At 39.5% G+C, this 17185-nt stretch overlaps 1 protein-coding gene across 2 annotated transcripts in view; it reads left to right on the top strand.

Moving 5' to 3' along the window:
- SLC38A4 (solute carrier family 38 member 4) overlaps window positions 1–16188 on the top strand; it is a 56176-nt gene extending 39988 nt beyond the window's left edge. For both annotated transcript variants that reach the window (XM_046012190.1, XM_046012189.1), the window contains exons 7-16: window positions 2126–2207; window positions 2495–2577; window positions 2678–2736; window positions 3623–3898; window positions 4011–4090; window positions 4559–4659; window positions 6395–6519; window positions 12110–12254; window positions 13633–13730; window positions 15378–16188. In XM_046012190.1, the coding sequence (XP_045868146.1) occupies window positions 2126–2207; window positions 2495–2577; window positions 2678–2736; window positions 3623–3898; window positions 4011–4090; window positions 4559–4659; window positions 6395–6519; window positions 12110–12254; window positions 13633–13730; window positions 15378–15479 (1151 nt within the window). In that variant the 3' untranslated portion in view covers window positions 15480–16188. The remainder of the gene's footprint in view (window positions 1–2125; window positions 2208–2494; window positions 2578–2677; window positions 2737–3622; window positions 3899–4010; window positions 4091–4558; window positions 4660–6394; window positions 6520–12109; window positions 12255–13632; window positions 13731–15377) is intronic.
- The last annotated feature ends 997 nt before the right edge of the window (window positions 16189–17185 follow it).

Genomic DNA, 17185 nt, shown 5'->3' with positions numbered 1-17185 from the left:
AGCTAAATAAAATCCAGGCATTTCTTAACGATTTGTATTTATTTCTTTTCATATCTGTATATATTGAGACTATTTTGGCAGTAATTCCCTGGATTGTTTCCTACATTTTACTCATTTGGGGCCACAAGCCATCCCCAACTGAATAGATTGCTTTACATTTGGTTCAAATTTTCAGACTTTTCAAGACTTAAAATGTCAGGCATTTCATAAGATCACCTCATAGTTGATCTAATTTACTTGCTTGGATAACTGAAATAACTGGGCAAACACATATTTAGCCCTAAACCCAATGAGCTAAGGGGCAACAACACTGTCTTTTGCTCACAGTGTAGCTACCATTATGCTTCTAAATACTGGCGTAAACGATAAAATGGTCTCTCAGTCGAGATGCACACCCATCAAGGAAGTGTGGCTTTAAGGGAATAAAACAAAATTTCATCTACCATTCCTGAAAATGCTCTCACTTTGGTTATTCTATGTGATTAGTAGTTATATTAGCCTAAGGGAAATCACTTGTATTTCTGTATTTAGCAACTCCACATTTAGAATGTTTAATTTTCTCAATCCCCTGAAAAATTAACATTTACCACAGATGTTTCAACATTAGCAGAATAATGTTGACATTACCCAGACAGGTCTGGATCATTCTAAATTTTCAAAGACCAAACACATTAACAGTGGTGACATCACTGAAAGTCAGCAATTAACAGCTCTAAAATTGAAGGATACCTCACTGAGCCAGTTAATCAGAAATATCTCCTCTGTTTGCGCTCTGTAAGATTTAGCGTTAGCCAAGGTCTTTGTAAAGATTAACCAAATAATATTTACAGAAGACACATCAGGTATTGTAAAAATCACTTCATTTCACAATAGAGAAGAAACACTGGCCTGAAGTCAGGGATCTTATATTTTGCTTGTGGTCTGTTCTCAATCTGTGAGATCTTGGACATGTCAAGAAAGCTTTCAAACCTTTATATCCTCACCTGTGGAATGAAAATAGCCTACACCTTGTTGTCTTACATGGCTTTTCAGCTGCTCAAATGGAGTAATCTGCAGGACTGATCAATGTAGGGAATCATTATCACCATTATTACTTTTGTTGGAGGTTAAAGAAATCCTTTGAAACTATTAATAGTATGATTTGCAACTTAGATATCTGCTTTCACATGTCTGTGAGCAAAAATTCACCAGAAAGGTGTAGGATACACTTAAACATTGCAATGCGAAACTCGTCAATCTTATTTTTAATTTAAATTAATAAAATGAATTTTATTTTTAACTTCCTGGACCCTGTGTCAAATTAGCATTATACTTCATGGCATGGATGGACTTGGGAAAGAGATGTTGCCTCAAGCCCTACAACTTTAGGCAACATTATATGTTATGAATATGTATACATATGCATTTTTCCAGGGAGAGGGTTTATAGATTATACTGACAGATTTTCAGAAGAGTACCTGATAACACATAATTCATCACATTTATCACATATCTTGTCACTTATGTAGATGCTCAAGAACTTTTGCCATACTCTTTAATTTCTTATTAGGGAAAGGGGGACTGGGATATAGAGAAAACAAATCCGTTGACCAAGGTGGGAGAAGCTATCGTCTCTTACATTCCTTTATCTGTCCAGTCAGCCTCCAGTTGAGATGATCTGTGTTCTGAAGAGTTGGGTGCCCCTCAGGGAGGTCACAGAGGACTAGACTAGCACCCCCTTGGGAACTTTCCTCTTTCCTCTGGCCCAGGTCTTTTGTGGCCAGACCCCTGCCCAAGTGATGGACACTAAAACAAGCACTCCGAATAGGCCATGATGACTTACAGCTAATTAGGGGGAAACTTTGAAAGAGCAATGTCACTGAAAACCTCAGAGCTGGAATAAAAACAGAATCACCATTGATGCTGTTAGCAAAGGTCCGTGTGCAAGAGCCGGAGGGCCAAATATCTATTTTGGAAAAGAACTTGGAAGCTGTACAAAACACACTAGGTGGCTTTTCTTTCTGTCTGGGGGATTAGGTGCTCATCTTACCAGAAGACTGAATGTCCCAAATGCTGGGACTTCTCACAACTTGCCCGTGACTTTAGTGCTGTGTACACCACTAAGCTGTCACATTTTCCATTTTAGCGATGTCAAGCTACCTCTTTATCATTAAATATGAACTACCTGAAGTAATCAGAGCATTCATGGGACTTGAAGAAAATACTGGGTATGTCTTATGTCTTATGTTCTCTCTGTAACATCTGTTGAGTCATTCTACTTGGTCTATTCTGATCCTGATTCTTCCTTCCTTCCTTCCTTTTGTTTTTTCTTTTTGTTTCTTAGAGAGAGCGGGAGAGATGAGGGAGAGAGAATCTTAAGCAGGCTCACGGTCAGCATGGAGCCTGAAGCGGGGTTCAATCTCACAATGTGGAGATCATGAGTCAAGTGTTGCACGTTTAACAAACTGAGCCACCCAGGCGCATCCTAATATCCTTGCCACTCTTTCTCTTTCAGAGAATGGTACCTCAATGGCAACTACCTCGTCATATTTGTGTCTCTTGGAATCATTCTTCCACTTTCTCTTCTTAAAAATTTAGGTAAAGTCATTTTCAGTTTTTATTTTCATTTCATATTCTAATAGGTAAGCCAATTGTAGATACCATATTCACCTTCCAGAATTTCTCTGCTAACTTTTAGGTTACCTTGGTTATACCAGTGGATTTTCTCTTACCTGCATGGTGTTTTTTGTCAGTGTGGTAAGTGATTTATTGACATGATCCCTGTAGGTCAGTGAGCACGAGACACTTAGTACCTAAATTAGTGTCCTCATTTTTTTCAAGCACTTCACTAGCATGAAATGCTTCTTGCATCACAAGCCATTTTCTTGTATTCTAATTTGGAATGAGGAAAGGGACAGTCATGAGTTTAAAAATAGTCGAGTTAGAATGCCAAGGCCATGGCTGGTAGTATGTTCAAAGCACACAGGATGTATATTTGGACAAAAGGCATCCTTCAAGCAGTAATGTGATAACAACTGACCATTTAGAAAGGTGAAGGAAGAAGTGAAGAGTCCCTAAAGAGAAATGAGTAGGCTATAGAATTATCCACATCTACATCAACCTGCCATTTTCTGCTGCACATTCCACCCATGAAAAGAGGGCAAACCCAGTGGAATTAAAGAAGAAATCCTTCTCCCCAGTGCCCCCACTCTGCACCAGAAGGGAGATTTTTTTTAATATATATAATATCATGGATACCAAGTTGTATATAGCATTGTATATAGCATTTCCCTAAGAAGGCAAAGAAGGAGAGGAGAATTTTTGGTAACCTATTTTTATATTAGTTTGAAGAACTAAGAGATGAAATGTAGCAAGGCAATGATCACCTTTCTCACAGAAGAATGTCAATGACACTTAGGATGGATTCATGCAAAATACTGTCCTGTTGACTCTCAGGAGCAACCGTTGTTCCAACTCTTTCCTTAGAGCAGAGGCTGGAGGGAGTCTCCACTGTCCATTAGTCTAAAAGGAATCCTCAGGAGAGACCTCTCACCTCTACCCCATAAGCCACATATATGGATTTTTGTTTCATTATTTTCCTCAAAAGTCTGATTTTTTTTTTTTTTCCAATGCCTGGGCCTAGGTGATTTACAAGAAATTCCAAATACCCTGCCCTCTGCCTGTTCTGGATCACAGTGTTGGAAACCTGACATTCAACAATACACTTCCAGTGCACGTAGTAATGTTGCCTAACAACTCCGAGAGTAGTGGGGTGAACTTCATGATGGATTACACCCACCAGAATCCTGCAGGGCTAGATGAGAACCAGGCCAAGGGCTCTCTTCATGGCAGTGGAGTAGAGTATGAAGCACACAGTGATGACAAGTGCCAACCCAAATACTTTGTATTCAACTCCCGGGTGAGTGATGAGCCTAATATTACAGCCGAATCTCTGTTTTACGAGGGGAGATGGTTTGGGATCATCCTCTGTGTTGGAAGGCTACACCGGCATTGTTATCTTTATTTTTCAGACAGCCTACGCGATTCCTATTCTAGCATTTGCTTTCGTGTGCCACCCCGAGGTCCTGCCCATCTACAGCGAACTTAAAGAGTAAGGCAGCCCTCCTGTTAGCATGCTAATTTGCTTTGAAAATGTGCTCATATGTTCAAAGGTGTTTTATAAGGTCCTCAAGGTCATGATATCAGGGTCGTGAGATGGAGCCCTGCGACGGGCTCTACCCTTGGCGGGGAGTCAGTTGGAGATTCTTTCCTTCCCTCTCCTTCTGCCCTTCCCTCTGCTCGTGTTTCCTCTTTCTCTGTCTCCCAAATAAATACCTGAAAGAAAGAAAGAAAGAAAAAAAAAGAAAGGAAAAGAAAAATGGAGACAAATCCTCCTCAGCTCTCAAAGACAAATCGAAACAAGCTAGGTTTCCTGCACTAGAAATGTGGTTTTATAAAAGCAACACAAGCATACATTCTTTCACTATTTTTTAAAAGTTTTACTTATGAAAAGAGATACTTTCACAAGTTAAAAAACAAAACAAAACAAAACCCACAAAGCTTGGTGTTTCCTTTTCAGTCGGTCCCGGAGGAAGATGCAAACAGTGTCAAATATTTCCATCACGGGGATGCTTGTCATGTACCTGCTTGCTGCCCTCTTTGGTTACCTAACCTTCTATGGTAGGTCACTCTGTCAAAGTCATTCTCTTTGTGCAAATCCTAGTTGGGCTGATCATTAACCTGGGTAGGTATAATTCTTTTAATCACCTCCTCTAAGCAGCATGATCTCTAGTACACATAATCATTTAACAGGCTATGTGAGCCTTGTCATTTGACCTAAGAAAATGGGACCTGAACCAGCCTGGCTAAAAGGATACAACCACTTGTGAATTCACACATATTTTATTGAAAACCAGCCTTCATATTTAAATTATTTTCCCTAAGGGATAGATTGTATTTCTTTGGCTTGACTCCCTAGGCCATCTCAAGCTAGAAACAATGACAGTGAGTCCAGTTGTATATTGGAAAACTCTTTTGGTAGAATAACTAACTACCCAACAAGTGGTAGGAAAAGAACAAAGTTCTGGTGTTGGAATCTGCTTTTTGTTTACCAGGCAAGTGGAATCTGGGGACTTGGAGCTTTTGGCAAGTTTTCTGGCTCATCTCGTTCTCTTCTGTTATAGTGAATGGTTTCCCAAGAAAAGAAGATAGGACAATTCCCTGCAATCTGGGAATGTACTACCAAAAACAAAGAAAAGTAACTATGGACACTTTATGTCTAAAAACAATTTCTCTATGGCATCTTAATGGACACAAAAGGCCTATAGACATATTTCAGGGATTCTAACATTGACCTGTTGTCATGAATCAGTGTTAGCAACATAAACCTATCTTTTACATAAACCTCTTTAACTTTTTAGTTTAGTTTTCTTTTTTCTGATTCAATAAATCAAATTGATTGCAAGACAAATTGTGGAGGAAAAGACTGGGGAAGGGGTACCATTTACTTGGTTTTATTTTTTCCATTTGACTAATATTTCACTATTAAGCAAGAACTCACTTTGGATTGAACATGAGCTCTTTGTTGGATTGTGAATTTAAAAAATCAGATTAATACCAGCAAATCTATTTTTACCCCCCTCTGTCTGCTTTGGATGGGAGGAAAGACAAAAAAAAAAAAAAAATCAAACTACATCTGATTCTATAAGCACCTCCATGTCATTTGTGTCTGGAATTCTGAAAGAATACATTTTCTCGATGGGTGACATCTTAATCTTAAATCAATATTAATTAGGAGACCCAGTAAAAATCATGCTAATTCATCCTTGCATGTTCCTTATACTGACTCTAATGAGTTTCATAAGACAAGCAAAAGCCTGAAAAATCCCCAGAAGTCTGTGGATCAGTGTCTTGACAGAGTCATAACTGTTAAACTTGAAAAAAAAAAAAAAAAAGAAGTTAGAGTTCTTTTGTCATAAGGTTCCCATACTAGGTTCAGAAAAGCTGCATCAAAGCTCACTGGGCAGGTGGAGGAGGCGGTGGCAGGATGTGAGGGACAGGCTGGTGGGGCTTGGCTCTTTCATCCCGTTCAATGGAGCACCTCAGCTTGTCGCCTCTTTTGCGAGGTTTCTATACGGTAGAGATGGACTTATTATGAAGCGAATGAGCTAGAGAGGCACCTTCATAATTTGATTCTAGCTTCGGCAACTTTATAAATTTCAGGGTTCCCTTGTTCATTGAAGAAAGGTCACACAACTAATAAGCTCAGAGATATGATTAAAACAGAGAGGTCTAGATTCCCGTACCTGGGTTTGGTTTTGGGTTTCCCATTATACTGTGTTCCCTTTGCAAAATGTTACTGTTGGTATTGACTTGACAGCACCAAGTGAACCCATTCTCTTCTTCGTCTTTGTAGGAGAAGTTGAAGACGAATTACTACACGCTTATAGCAAAGTATACACATTCGACACCCCTCTCCTCATGGTACGCCTGGCAGTCCTTGTGGCGGTGACACTAACGGTGCCTATTGTCCTGTTCCCAGTAAGTACATGAAACTTTGGTGGAAGAATCCTGCTGAACCTCCTAGATTAGTACATATGTTCTGATTTGATGTGGATTTCATTATGATGGGAGTTTGCAATCGCAATGCCTGAAGACGTCATTTTTATACAACACTTCGGAACCATTTAAAATGGACAATTTAATATGTAAATACAACAAATATGTAGACGTTAAACACTTATAAAATATTAGGGGGGGAATCACCAAGTGTATTTCTTTATTTATTTTTCCAGCTTTGTTGAGGGCAAAATTTATTGTCAGGTTCAAATTCAAAAAACAGATCTGAGTTTCTATCTTATGGGTTAGTAGAAATGAGTAGGAGTTTGTAGAACTTCTGAAACTTGAAAGCCAAAACCACATTACTTTTCAATTCATTGCATTTTCACCAGTTCTGATGGTATTTAATTCCCCCTTCCCCAGTGGGTTCTGCTGTAGTAACATTCAAAAGTCTCTTTCATCTGATTCCTTGAAGACCAATGAGAAAGGGAATCCTCTTAAGTAAATTACATGCTAGAACTAAATTTCTTGAAAAATAATTATATTACCCATCATACATCTTTTCTACAACACCCCAAACTGATCCACGTCCTCTGAGAGACTCCTGCTGGGATGACCTCTTCTTGGCATTTGCCTTTGGCATCACTTGTTGTGAGATCACAGGGCAGGGCTGGTTGAAGAGATTTGGGCTGCATGAGTTAAAACCACCACCTATGGATAAACATGGGTCTGCATTCTCCTGCCAACTCTTCTCCTTTCATAAACACTGAGTTTACTCATTCATTTTAGGGGGAAAAATAAGTGACCTAGTAACCAGCGCCATCCTGTACAGAATGTTCCATGTAGGGCCCAGCATATGAGAACTACTCCTTTAATGACACTGTGGTCACTTTAAATGCAGCCTGTGTGCTGAAATATTTTTTGACACATTCCTTTTTCATGAGTGCATGAAATCGGATCCTTATTGCCAGGAGGGCTAATATTTTACTCTTAAATAATATCTCGCTTCTCATGTGTCTGAAAGTATTTCCAATGACATGCATACAGCTTTAGCCTAAAATCAGCTCCATCAAGAGAACAAAGCAGAAGACAGCTGTAGACAGAAAGTATACCACAGGGTAAAATTTCTAAGCAAACAGTGACTCTGAGGAAAGAATGTTGAAAGACCTTCTTTTTATGTGTAAAGATATCACTGACTAAGTTTTGGCACACAGTAGGCACTCCCATCATTATTGAATCAAAGTAGTGTATAAAAGAAATCTGTTATGTGCTTCTGTATTGTTTTATATATAAGCCCTAAATATAGCACTTTCACGTTGTGGTCTCAGGAGATTAATGGACTTGGTCATGAAGCTAGTCAGTCACAGTTGACATTGCAGTGCTCCCAGCAGGACACTGATGGCTGGGGTCAAGAGAATGGGAAGCGGAAGTTAGCCTTTCATATACTGATGGTCATTTCACCTCACCATTTGAAATCTAGATCTCTCCATAAAAGTTCTTTCTCTCATGACAGATAAGGCACTGGTCTAAGTCTGACCATCAGGTACAGCAGTAGGTGGGAAACATCTCCCATGAGATGGCCCTTAGGATCAAAATGGACTATGAGACTCAAATTTCCAAAAAATAACTGTTATCCTTAAGTAAGAATTTTAACCCAACATTAACATTTATGAAACGCTTTGCACATAATTCTGTCTTTGACCTTCCAATGTTACATTGAGATCATCTGTGTAAATGCCCACCTTCTCCCCTGGGTTAAAAGTCCTGGAGGTTAGGGATGTGCACAGTGACTGGCTCAGGAGCTCAGCAGTGGTTGCCAAGAAAAATGGTCTCCAAAGGAATCTTGCCTTTTCATATAAACTGCCTTTTCTGGCAAAAGCAGAGGCTGTTCCACTTGTTGACATTTGCCATTAACTTCATTTGGGTGAGATCTGGGCTAAATGATCCAAGCCTCCATGGATATGATGGAGGTCATAAAAGTGAACATGGAGGACAAAAAAAAAAAAAGAAAGAAAGAAAGAAAGAAAGAAAGAAAGAAAGCCTCCTTGTCCCAGTTAAACCCACAAGTCTACTTTCAGACACTTTCCCCCTAAAGTGCAAGAAGTTGGTGGTGTATTTGTTCCTTATGATTTACAGCCACGACTTTCAACATGTCAAGCGCAGTCATGTGTGGCAGTGTTCTCCTGAGGGTTTCTTTGAATTATGAAACTCTTGACCAATAAGAAATTTTTTTACTTTGCTTTGATATACCCACATACAAATCATAAAAACAAACAAAACCTAGTCTATTGGGATTAAAATCTCTCAATTTGAGGAACAATTTTATGTTTTACTTCTTTCAACAAATGACAAGTGAGCTCTTTTTCTTAGGAGCCCAAAAAGAGACAACAAGTGCGTTCTTGTACTTGGGTGTTTGGATGGATTTTCCTTAGATTATTCCATTTATTATCTTAGTTTTCTCCAAGTAGGTCAGTTTTTTCCTTCTTAATCAAAGACACGTATTGAGTGCAAAAACGATTATCAAACAAATGAATAAATGAAGTGAATTGCTTTTTCACTAGTGTCCCAACCGTTCTGCTGCTTCTAATGTTGGGATGGTGGTGGTATGGGCACGGCTGTCCGTTATGGGACTGCACCTCCTTCACAAAGACTATGAACATCATTTTCAGCTTATTCTTCCCATTATGCTCTCAAGTTCGCACATCACAATGAAAAACAGAAAACCAGATAATCCTAATGAGTTTTTCAGGAACACAGACTCACATTCCATTTGCCACACCTTAAAAAAAAAGATTGTATCTCAGATTCTCTAGCTACTTCTATTCTATTTTATGATAGTAAAATCTTTCTTTTCACGGTTGCTGCCTTCAGAGCCCCTGTTAGATATAGGCATAGAAATATGATGAATATTGCTGTGAACTGGAATAGAGTCATGATCCACAGATATTTCCAACACCCTTGTCCCAAGCAGTCTTAAAAGTGAAACTGTGATTCACTTCTAAACAATAGTCTTGATTTTTTTTTTTTTTGAGAGTTCAGACCTAATAAAGGTTCCCACTTTCTACTGTGCCTCTCAATGGGTCCCCAGACTGGAATATGGCACCCCCTCACAGACTCCCTATTCCAAATATGTTCCCTGGAAATAACAGATTTTTTTTTTTCCTAGAGCTTCCAAGGACCTTTCTAGAATCATTCTGGGCCAGAGGCCATGGCCGTTGCTAGGGACTTCCCTCCTCCCTCCACCCTGGCACCTGACCCACATTTCCAGGTTCTTATCAGTTTGTGTCAGTAGAGAAAAGACGCTTAGATAAGTGGAACAGCAGGCATTGCACTGTGGGTAACAGGCCAGCCCCCCTTGCTCCTGAGGCTCCTGACCATAGGTAAACAGACTGTGGAGGACGCATTGATCCAGGCTCACCTCTCAAGGCTGCATTTTAACATAGAAGGACCAGCAGGTTTCCTTCTATGCTTTTCCACTCCCCACCAGACTCTCTCCACTTTTCCCTCCCCACCAGACGCAACCTGCGACCTCCCAGTGTGCCCTCTTATCTTTCCTAGGAAGGCACTGGCAGCTCCAAACGCCTTCAGTTCTGTTGGGGATTTTCTTCTCTCTTTGCCGTGAGAAGCCAGCTTTCACCCTTGTTGCGACCATGCATCCTGTAAATCCTTCTGTACCCTTACATCATCAGGCCCCACCCTAGTCTTCCTGGGAGCCAGGAGACAGTAGGAAACCGAATTTACATTCAGGGACCCTGTACCTGCAGGTTTACCTCTAACTCAGCCTCTTGAGTAAATAGTATTATTTTAACAAAAAACCAAAAAAGCACATATGGATGACCTCTGCCTGAAAATAACCTGCATGCTACTTGTTCATTCTGTATGTTCAGCATTCTCAGACAAATAAGTCCTGAAGCCATGTGGATATACCTTAGAAAGCTCATTTTTAAGCCTAATGAGACCAGTTTGGACAAGACTGAATAAGCACGAATTGTGGATCATAATGTAGAATTTATGGGCAGCTGGGGAAAGTGTTCTCAAACCATTTGCTTTCTTCAGCCTACTTTTCAGAGCAAGTTTAATAATTTTCACTAATCCAATTTTTAAAATCCTTTACAAAGTCACTCTTAAACCTTTTCCAGAGACTATCTGGTCTGCCATTCTGGAAATGAAATTGCTTTTGAAACCTAAACAGATGGCTTTAATTTTTGGTGCAGTGGTATGAAAGGAATGTCCCATTAGACACTACAAGCAATTCGGCTCGAAGTTTTTGTCGTGCATGCATGTGTTTCTAAATGCATTTTACATTTTCTCTCTCAAATGAGATCCCATCTCTCCACCAGCAAGAGACTTCAGAAGTAACATTTTAAGTGAAAAATCAACCCCAGCGTTTCTAAAAATGTGAAGTCCTAGCTTCACTGACGTGCTCACTTATTGAAAAGCCAATAGAGTAATTCCCCTAAGTCAAAAAGTGTCCTCTAAAAGATTCCAGCCATAAGAGTATTTTCTACTTTGTTAAGCTGTACAAACATGCGGGGCATTCCCTCTAACCAAAAGGATCTTTTTATCCGGGGTTACAGCACAGTAACTTGAAAGGCTGCTGCAAGTGGAGCCTCTCTTGACCCTTCACCTACTTATTGTAGCCACCGAAATAGGGCTGAAGTCTGTCAAGGCTCCTGAAGGGAGGGAAGGGATTTGTTCTGTTCAATTTAATTCAACGTGTATTGAGTGCCTGCTGTGTGCAAGACACCAAACTATAAACTTTGAAGAATGTTATAATTATTAGGCCCTATTCTTTGCTTTGCATTTATAATCTATAATTGGGAAGGGGGGAGGCAGAAGGGAAAAGGAGAGAGGAGCAAATACAAAGAGTCTCATATTTTTAAAAACATTTTGTGGCAAAAATGCTAAATACAATGCCAAATTAAAAAGATTTGTAAAAATTCTATTCACGAGCAGTATATAAATCAATTCAGTGCCTATCCTTAATACTTAATCCAGTCTAACAGACGTGTTTAGAAATCGAAAAGGTTTTACCATGTCCCTAAGTTCTATGCCTTACCTGTTATTTTATCTCTTTCTGAGATTTTTTTTTTAACGATTTATTTATTTATTTGAGAGAGAGAGAGCATGAGAGGGGAGAGGTCAGAGGGAGAAGCAGACTCCCTGTTGAGCAGGGTGTCTGATGTAGGACTTGATCCCAGGACTCCAAGATCATGGTCTGAGACGAAAGCAGCTGCTTAACCAACTGAGCCACCCAGGTGCCCCATCTTTCTGAGATTTTTAAGAAAAAAGTCTGAAAGCTGAGGAAGTGAGCACAAGGAAAACACTCTCTCAAACAAATGTCAGCATCAAAGTTGCACAATAGTATCAAGGGACTTAATAACTGACCTGTACACTTAAAAATGGGTAAGATGGTAAGTATGTATATTTTACCACAATAATGAAATTTTGAAAGATAAATCAGCACCGAAATCATTTTAGGGAGAAAAAGAAAAAACACAGAAGATGCTTTAGAGGGACGAACATATTTGAAATTGCAGATGAAAATCAACTTTGGACTTTCTTGTTGCAGATTCGTACATCAGTGACCACACTCTTGTTTCCCAAAAGACCCTTCAGTTGGATAAGACATTTCTTGATTGCAGCCATACTTCTTGCACTGAATAATGTTTTGGTCATCCTTGTACCAACAATAAAATACATCTTTGGATTCATAGGTAAGTTTGAGAAAAGCTTTTATTTCATCAACTCAAGTTGATAACTCCTTAAAGGGCAGACAAGACAGGGAGCTGGTGGATGGGAGGTCAAGGGTCCCTGGTCCCATCTTAGGCTTATGGGATGCCTATTAGCCCAGCCAGGCTCCAGCTTCCCTCCCTCTCAGGTGACTCGAAGTTATTCATAGAATGAGAAAAAAACTTTAGAGGCCATCTAATCCAGCTGCCTTTGCTGAGAGATGAGGAAACTGAGCCCCATAAAAGTCAAGTCATATAAAGCTTCTCCACCCTCCCCCCCATCCAAAAGTTGAGCATTCCTAGGAAACCTTTTGTAAGCCTAAAAGGTGTAAAGCAAAGAAGCAATTACTATTTGTTTATATGGAAAATTTTTTGAGCATCCCAGACCCCCCCCCCCCAAAAAAAATCACCTTCTTAGGCTTTTCTGATACCTTAGGAGACATATTGGTAACAAATGCAGAAAATAAATTGAGAGAAAACACAGATATTCAGACATAGTTCAAAAGCTAAGGCAGCTTAATGTCGAGATGGAGGGTAGTTCCCAGGGAAGGAATCTGGTGACGCCACTCTCGCTGCTCAGGGTACACTGCCTCTCTTCATGCTCACTGCACAACAAGTCTGAATGCTATTTTCATTTTTTGCTTTTTTTTCAGAAAGCCAAAAATCCTCTTCAGGTTTCTTTCCATTAGCAAAAATGGGTACTAATGTAGGTCTTCCCTAAAACCAAAGGGGCATAACGTGAACTTTCAAAACTGGGGAATACCTGTGACTTGTAGTAGATCCAGGCTTTGGATTTAGGTCTTAAAGCTGCATCAGACAGTAAGGAAGATCGATTTTACCTACAGGATGCTTTCTCAGCTCTGGGAGCATCAGCTGAGCATGGCCGGCTGTCTCTGGAGGTAGAGGAAGCTGGCCTTACAAAGCATATTCTCTTAACTAGGTAGCCTATTAATTTAGTTTTCATCTCCTGATTTGAGGGATGACTCAAATTTTAAAGACACAAATATAAGATTTTTTAAAAATTAGGTGTAAACACCTTGAAGAGTTAGAAGTGGATAGAAAGGGTATGTGATGAGCTCAGCTTTCTTAGTATGTGTTGGCATTATCAATTTCCTTTGAATTTTTAACAGGCAGCCTTTCATTGTTAATTGTATATTATGTGCACTTAGGCTACAACTGGGACGTGAGGTATATTTAAAATTTTCTTGATAAACAGATCTTTGAATAAGCAACCAAGACAAGTTGATGGTACCTTTAATGCTAAGATTAGGGTGGGGTTAGATCTGATTTCTTTGAAGTGCATGACCTTGGGTCTCTGCCTTGTTGAGTAAGACATTGACCGGTCCTGTGCCTCTGTCCTCAGGGGCTTCTTCTGCCACTATGCTGATCTTCATCCTTCCAGCAGTGTTTTATCTTAAACTTGTCAAGAAAGAACCCCTTAGGTCACCGCAAAAGGTTGGGGTAAGTAAGGCTTTCAATTTCCCCCGCATTTACGTTGCTCTTTGACTACTTAAAGCAGAAAATACACAATTCCAAAAAACTGATGAAGGAGAACCAAAAATCAGATGGGCCAACTCCAGTGGAGAGAACGGGGCAGGGGTTGGATTTCTGGTACTGAGATGCTTCCAGATCTCTTCCCTTCATATTAAGTATCTTGTGTTGAGTCCTTCCTACCTGTCGAACACTCATGGGGTTTTCCCACAGACATACATATATGCCCATTTCCACCACCAAGACTGCAGCACTATCTACGGGAAATATGTGGGAAGGAAATGGGCTCCCTGGCAGTGTTAGGAAATAACTTAAACATTTCAGTCATATCTGTTAGGTTTGTGAGGCCAAAAGAAAAGATGTTGCTTTGTTTCCCCCTCCATAGTACCTTGGCGTGGACAGAGATCCAGAACAGAATCATTCCTTTTCCAGTTAACCTCTTAAGATATAAAATACAATCTTTTTAAACTAGAGCATATTTCCTTCCTAAAATGATGCTATAGAAACATAATGCCAGAAAAAATTGTTTCTCCAGTAATTAAATATTATCAATGACTATTTAACGAAGTCTTCCATTTAAGGCTTCAAAACAATGCCCCTTAGTGAGTTATACTGAATTTTTGCCTGAGAGTCATTCACCCCTCAGGACTGTTCAGGGACTTCAGGACAGTTTGACATCAAAAGCTCCTCTCATCAGCTCACCCCTGAATTCCTACCCTCTTTCGTCCATCTTCCTTGGACTTTTAGGGCAGTGTGAACTTGGCAGATTACTTGTCCTATTTGTGACCATTCTGAGTTTGACCAGATGTAAGAATGAGTAAAAGTGTCTCCTACCTCCTTTCTAGTGAAAAAATTTTTTAACTGTTGCTTCCTTATATATAAAATGAAGACATTGATCTGAGTGGTAATATAGAAGACCTCTTCTAGTGTGTATGTGTGTGTACACACACACACACACACACACACACACACACACACATACTTTGCTTTTTTTTAAGGAATATGAAATATAGATTAGGGTTTTGTTCTTATTTGTTTTATTATTTTTTTTAAAGATTTTATTTTATTTATTTGACAGTGAGAGAGAGAGATCATAAGTAGGCAGAGAGGCAGGCAGAGAGAGAGGAGGAAGCAGGCTCCCTGCGGAGCAGAGAGCCCGATGTGGGGCTCGATCCCAGGACCCTGAGATCATGCCCTGAGCCGAAGGCAGTGGCTTAATCCACTGAGCCACCCAGGCGCCCCCTTATTTGTTTTATAAAATTTAATCCTATCCTATATACTATGATATGCCCTTTTTCACCTAAAGTCTTATGAGCACCCCCAATGTCATTAAATCTTTTTCTGTCACTTGATTTTTAATGATTACAGGCTATTCTATCATTTCGATGTACCAAGTCAACCATTTCTCTGTTTTAAGGATTTGGGTTAAAGCTCATCCTCTTGCCCCAGCTCAGGTTCTAAACTCACTGAGCCACTAGGCACAGCCAACTGAGCTATAAGGATGAGACAATTCAATATGCCAATCTGATTGCTGCCGTAGGTATAAACAATGTACTAAGAGCAAGCTGTGCTAAAGGTGGTTTCTGGGTGTCCTAACCAGTTCTTTCTGATTGACAGGCTTTAATTTTCCTTGTGGTTGGAATCATCTTCATGATTGGAAGCATGGCACTCATTATAATCGACTGGATTTACAATCCCCCAAATTCCAAGCATCACTAACCCAAGGAAAAAAAATACTTTTTCTTTTGGAAATAGTTGCAAATTATGCTGCAAAAGACATTTTAGTTCTGTTGATTGGAATGTTCTTCACAGGAAATAACAGGAAGATTCCAAAGATGTCTAGAGTAACATCACCAGGCACCTGAGGAAGAGAAAAAGCATCATTTTTGTCAAGAATGGCTGTTTATGTGTTTAAAACCTGTGGTGCATGTTGCTACCCATGTTCTCCTAGAGCAGTGTGAGAGGATGTATTTTTGCTGTTATGCAAGCAGAGTAAGGGTAGCTGCAGGTAATGGTCTTCAGATAACATCCTTCCCCTCCCCTCCCCCCAAATTCCCAAATACTTGTATTCTTGGAACATCAAACAGAAATGCCCTGGAGGCAAAGCTATCTAACTGTTTAATGCCTTTCCGCAATCCAGCACCCAATACTCTGGGTTTACTGAGTAACAGGCAGAAGGCAGGTCTTAGAACTGTCCCTGTAAGGTACATGAATGATCAGACAGCAGGCTACAACACGTTATTCTCAACAGTAAGGAATATCTTGCCCATTTTGTTTCGTGACATTGAATTAGTAACTTCTTCATCCAATAGATTTTTGGTAAATGTTAAAACATCTTACTAAACACAGGCGTACCTTGTTTTATTCTGCTTGACTTTATTGTGTTCAGATACTGAGGGTTTTGGGGGGTGGTTTGTTTTGGGGGTTTTTTGTTTTGTTTTGTTTTGTTGCAAATTGGTTTGCAGCGTCCTTGCACGGAGCATCATTTTCCCAACGGTATCCGCTCCCTGTGTGTCTCTGTGTCACATTTTGGTAATTCTCACAGTATTTCAATTTTTCATTATTATGTTTGTGATGGTGATCTGTGATCAGTGATTAAGACTTGCTGAAAGCTCAGATATGGTTAGCATTTTTTAGCAATAAAATATTTTAATTAAGGTATGTGCTTTTTTTTAGACAGAATAGGTTTGCACACTTCATAGACTATAGCGTAAACATAACTTTTGTAGGTACTGGGAAACCAAAAAAAAAAAAAAATCCATTTGACTTGCTTTCTTGTAATATTTGCGGTGGTCTGGAACCAAACCTGCAATGTCCGAGATATGCCTGCATGTCTTAGGACCTGTCCCTGTAAGGTACATACATGAATGATGAGACACCAGGCTAGAACTCCTTATTGTCAACAGTAAAGGAATGTTTTGCCCATTCTGTTTGTGACATTGAACGAGTGCCTTCTTCGTTTGATATTTTTTTATCGTTTATAAAAAAACGTTAAAACATCTTATTAAACAGAGAGAGGGGCTTTATTTAAATGATAGAGCAACAACAAAAATAATTCTTATTGCTAAACTGCCTGATCTGGAAGCATTTGCTTTTTAATACTATTCCTAATCCTCTTGTCATGCTTGTCATTGAACAATGCTCTCCCTCTCGTCTTCCATTGTCATCCAGAAGTTTTAGATAGACCATGATTCATGTGGACCTACATTACCCAGTATTGTTTGATACATTTTTATTTGATAAACAGTCAGTGCAGGAAACTGTGATTGCTATATGTTTATGTATATAATCTTATTCTGTAGTCATCAGAATTTTAATGTATGGTACATTTGATTTTTATTTTTTACATGTGTAGTTTTCTCTCTTCACAGTCAAAATGTTTATACTATTGAGGGTGAGGGCAGGGAATTAAGTTGATGGGCTCA

Source organism: Meles meles, chromosome 7, assembly GCF_922984935.1.
Source record: "Meles meles chromosome 7, mMelMel3.1 paternal haplotype, whole genome shotgun sequence".
Taxonomy (NCBI): domain Eukaryota; kingdom Metazoa; phylum Chordata; class Mammalia; order Carnivora; family Mustelidae; genus Meles; species Meles meles.
Note: the sequence above shows the minus strand (reverse complement) of the source record. Positions and strands in the feature narration are given on the sequence as shown.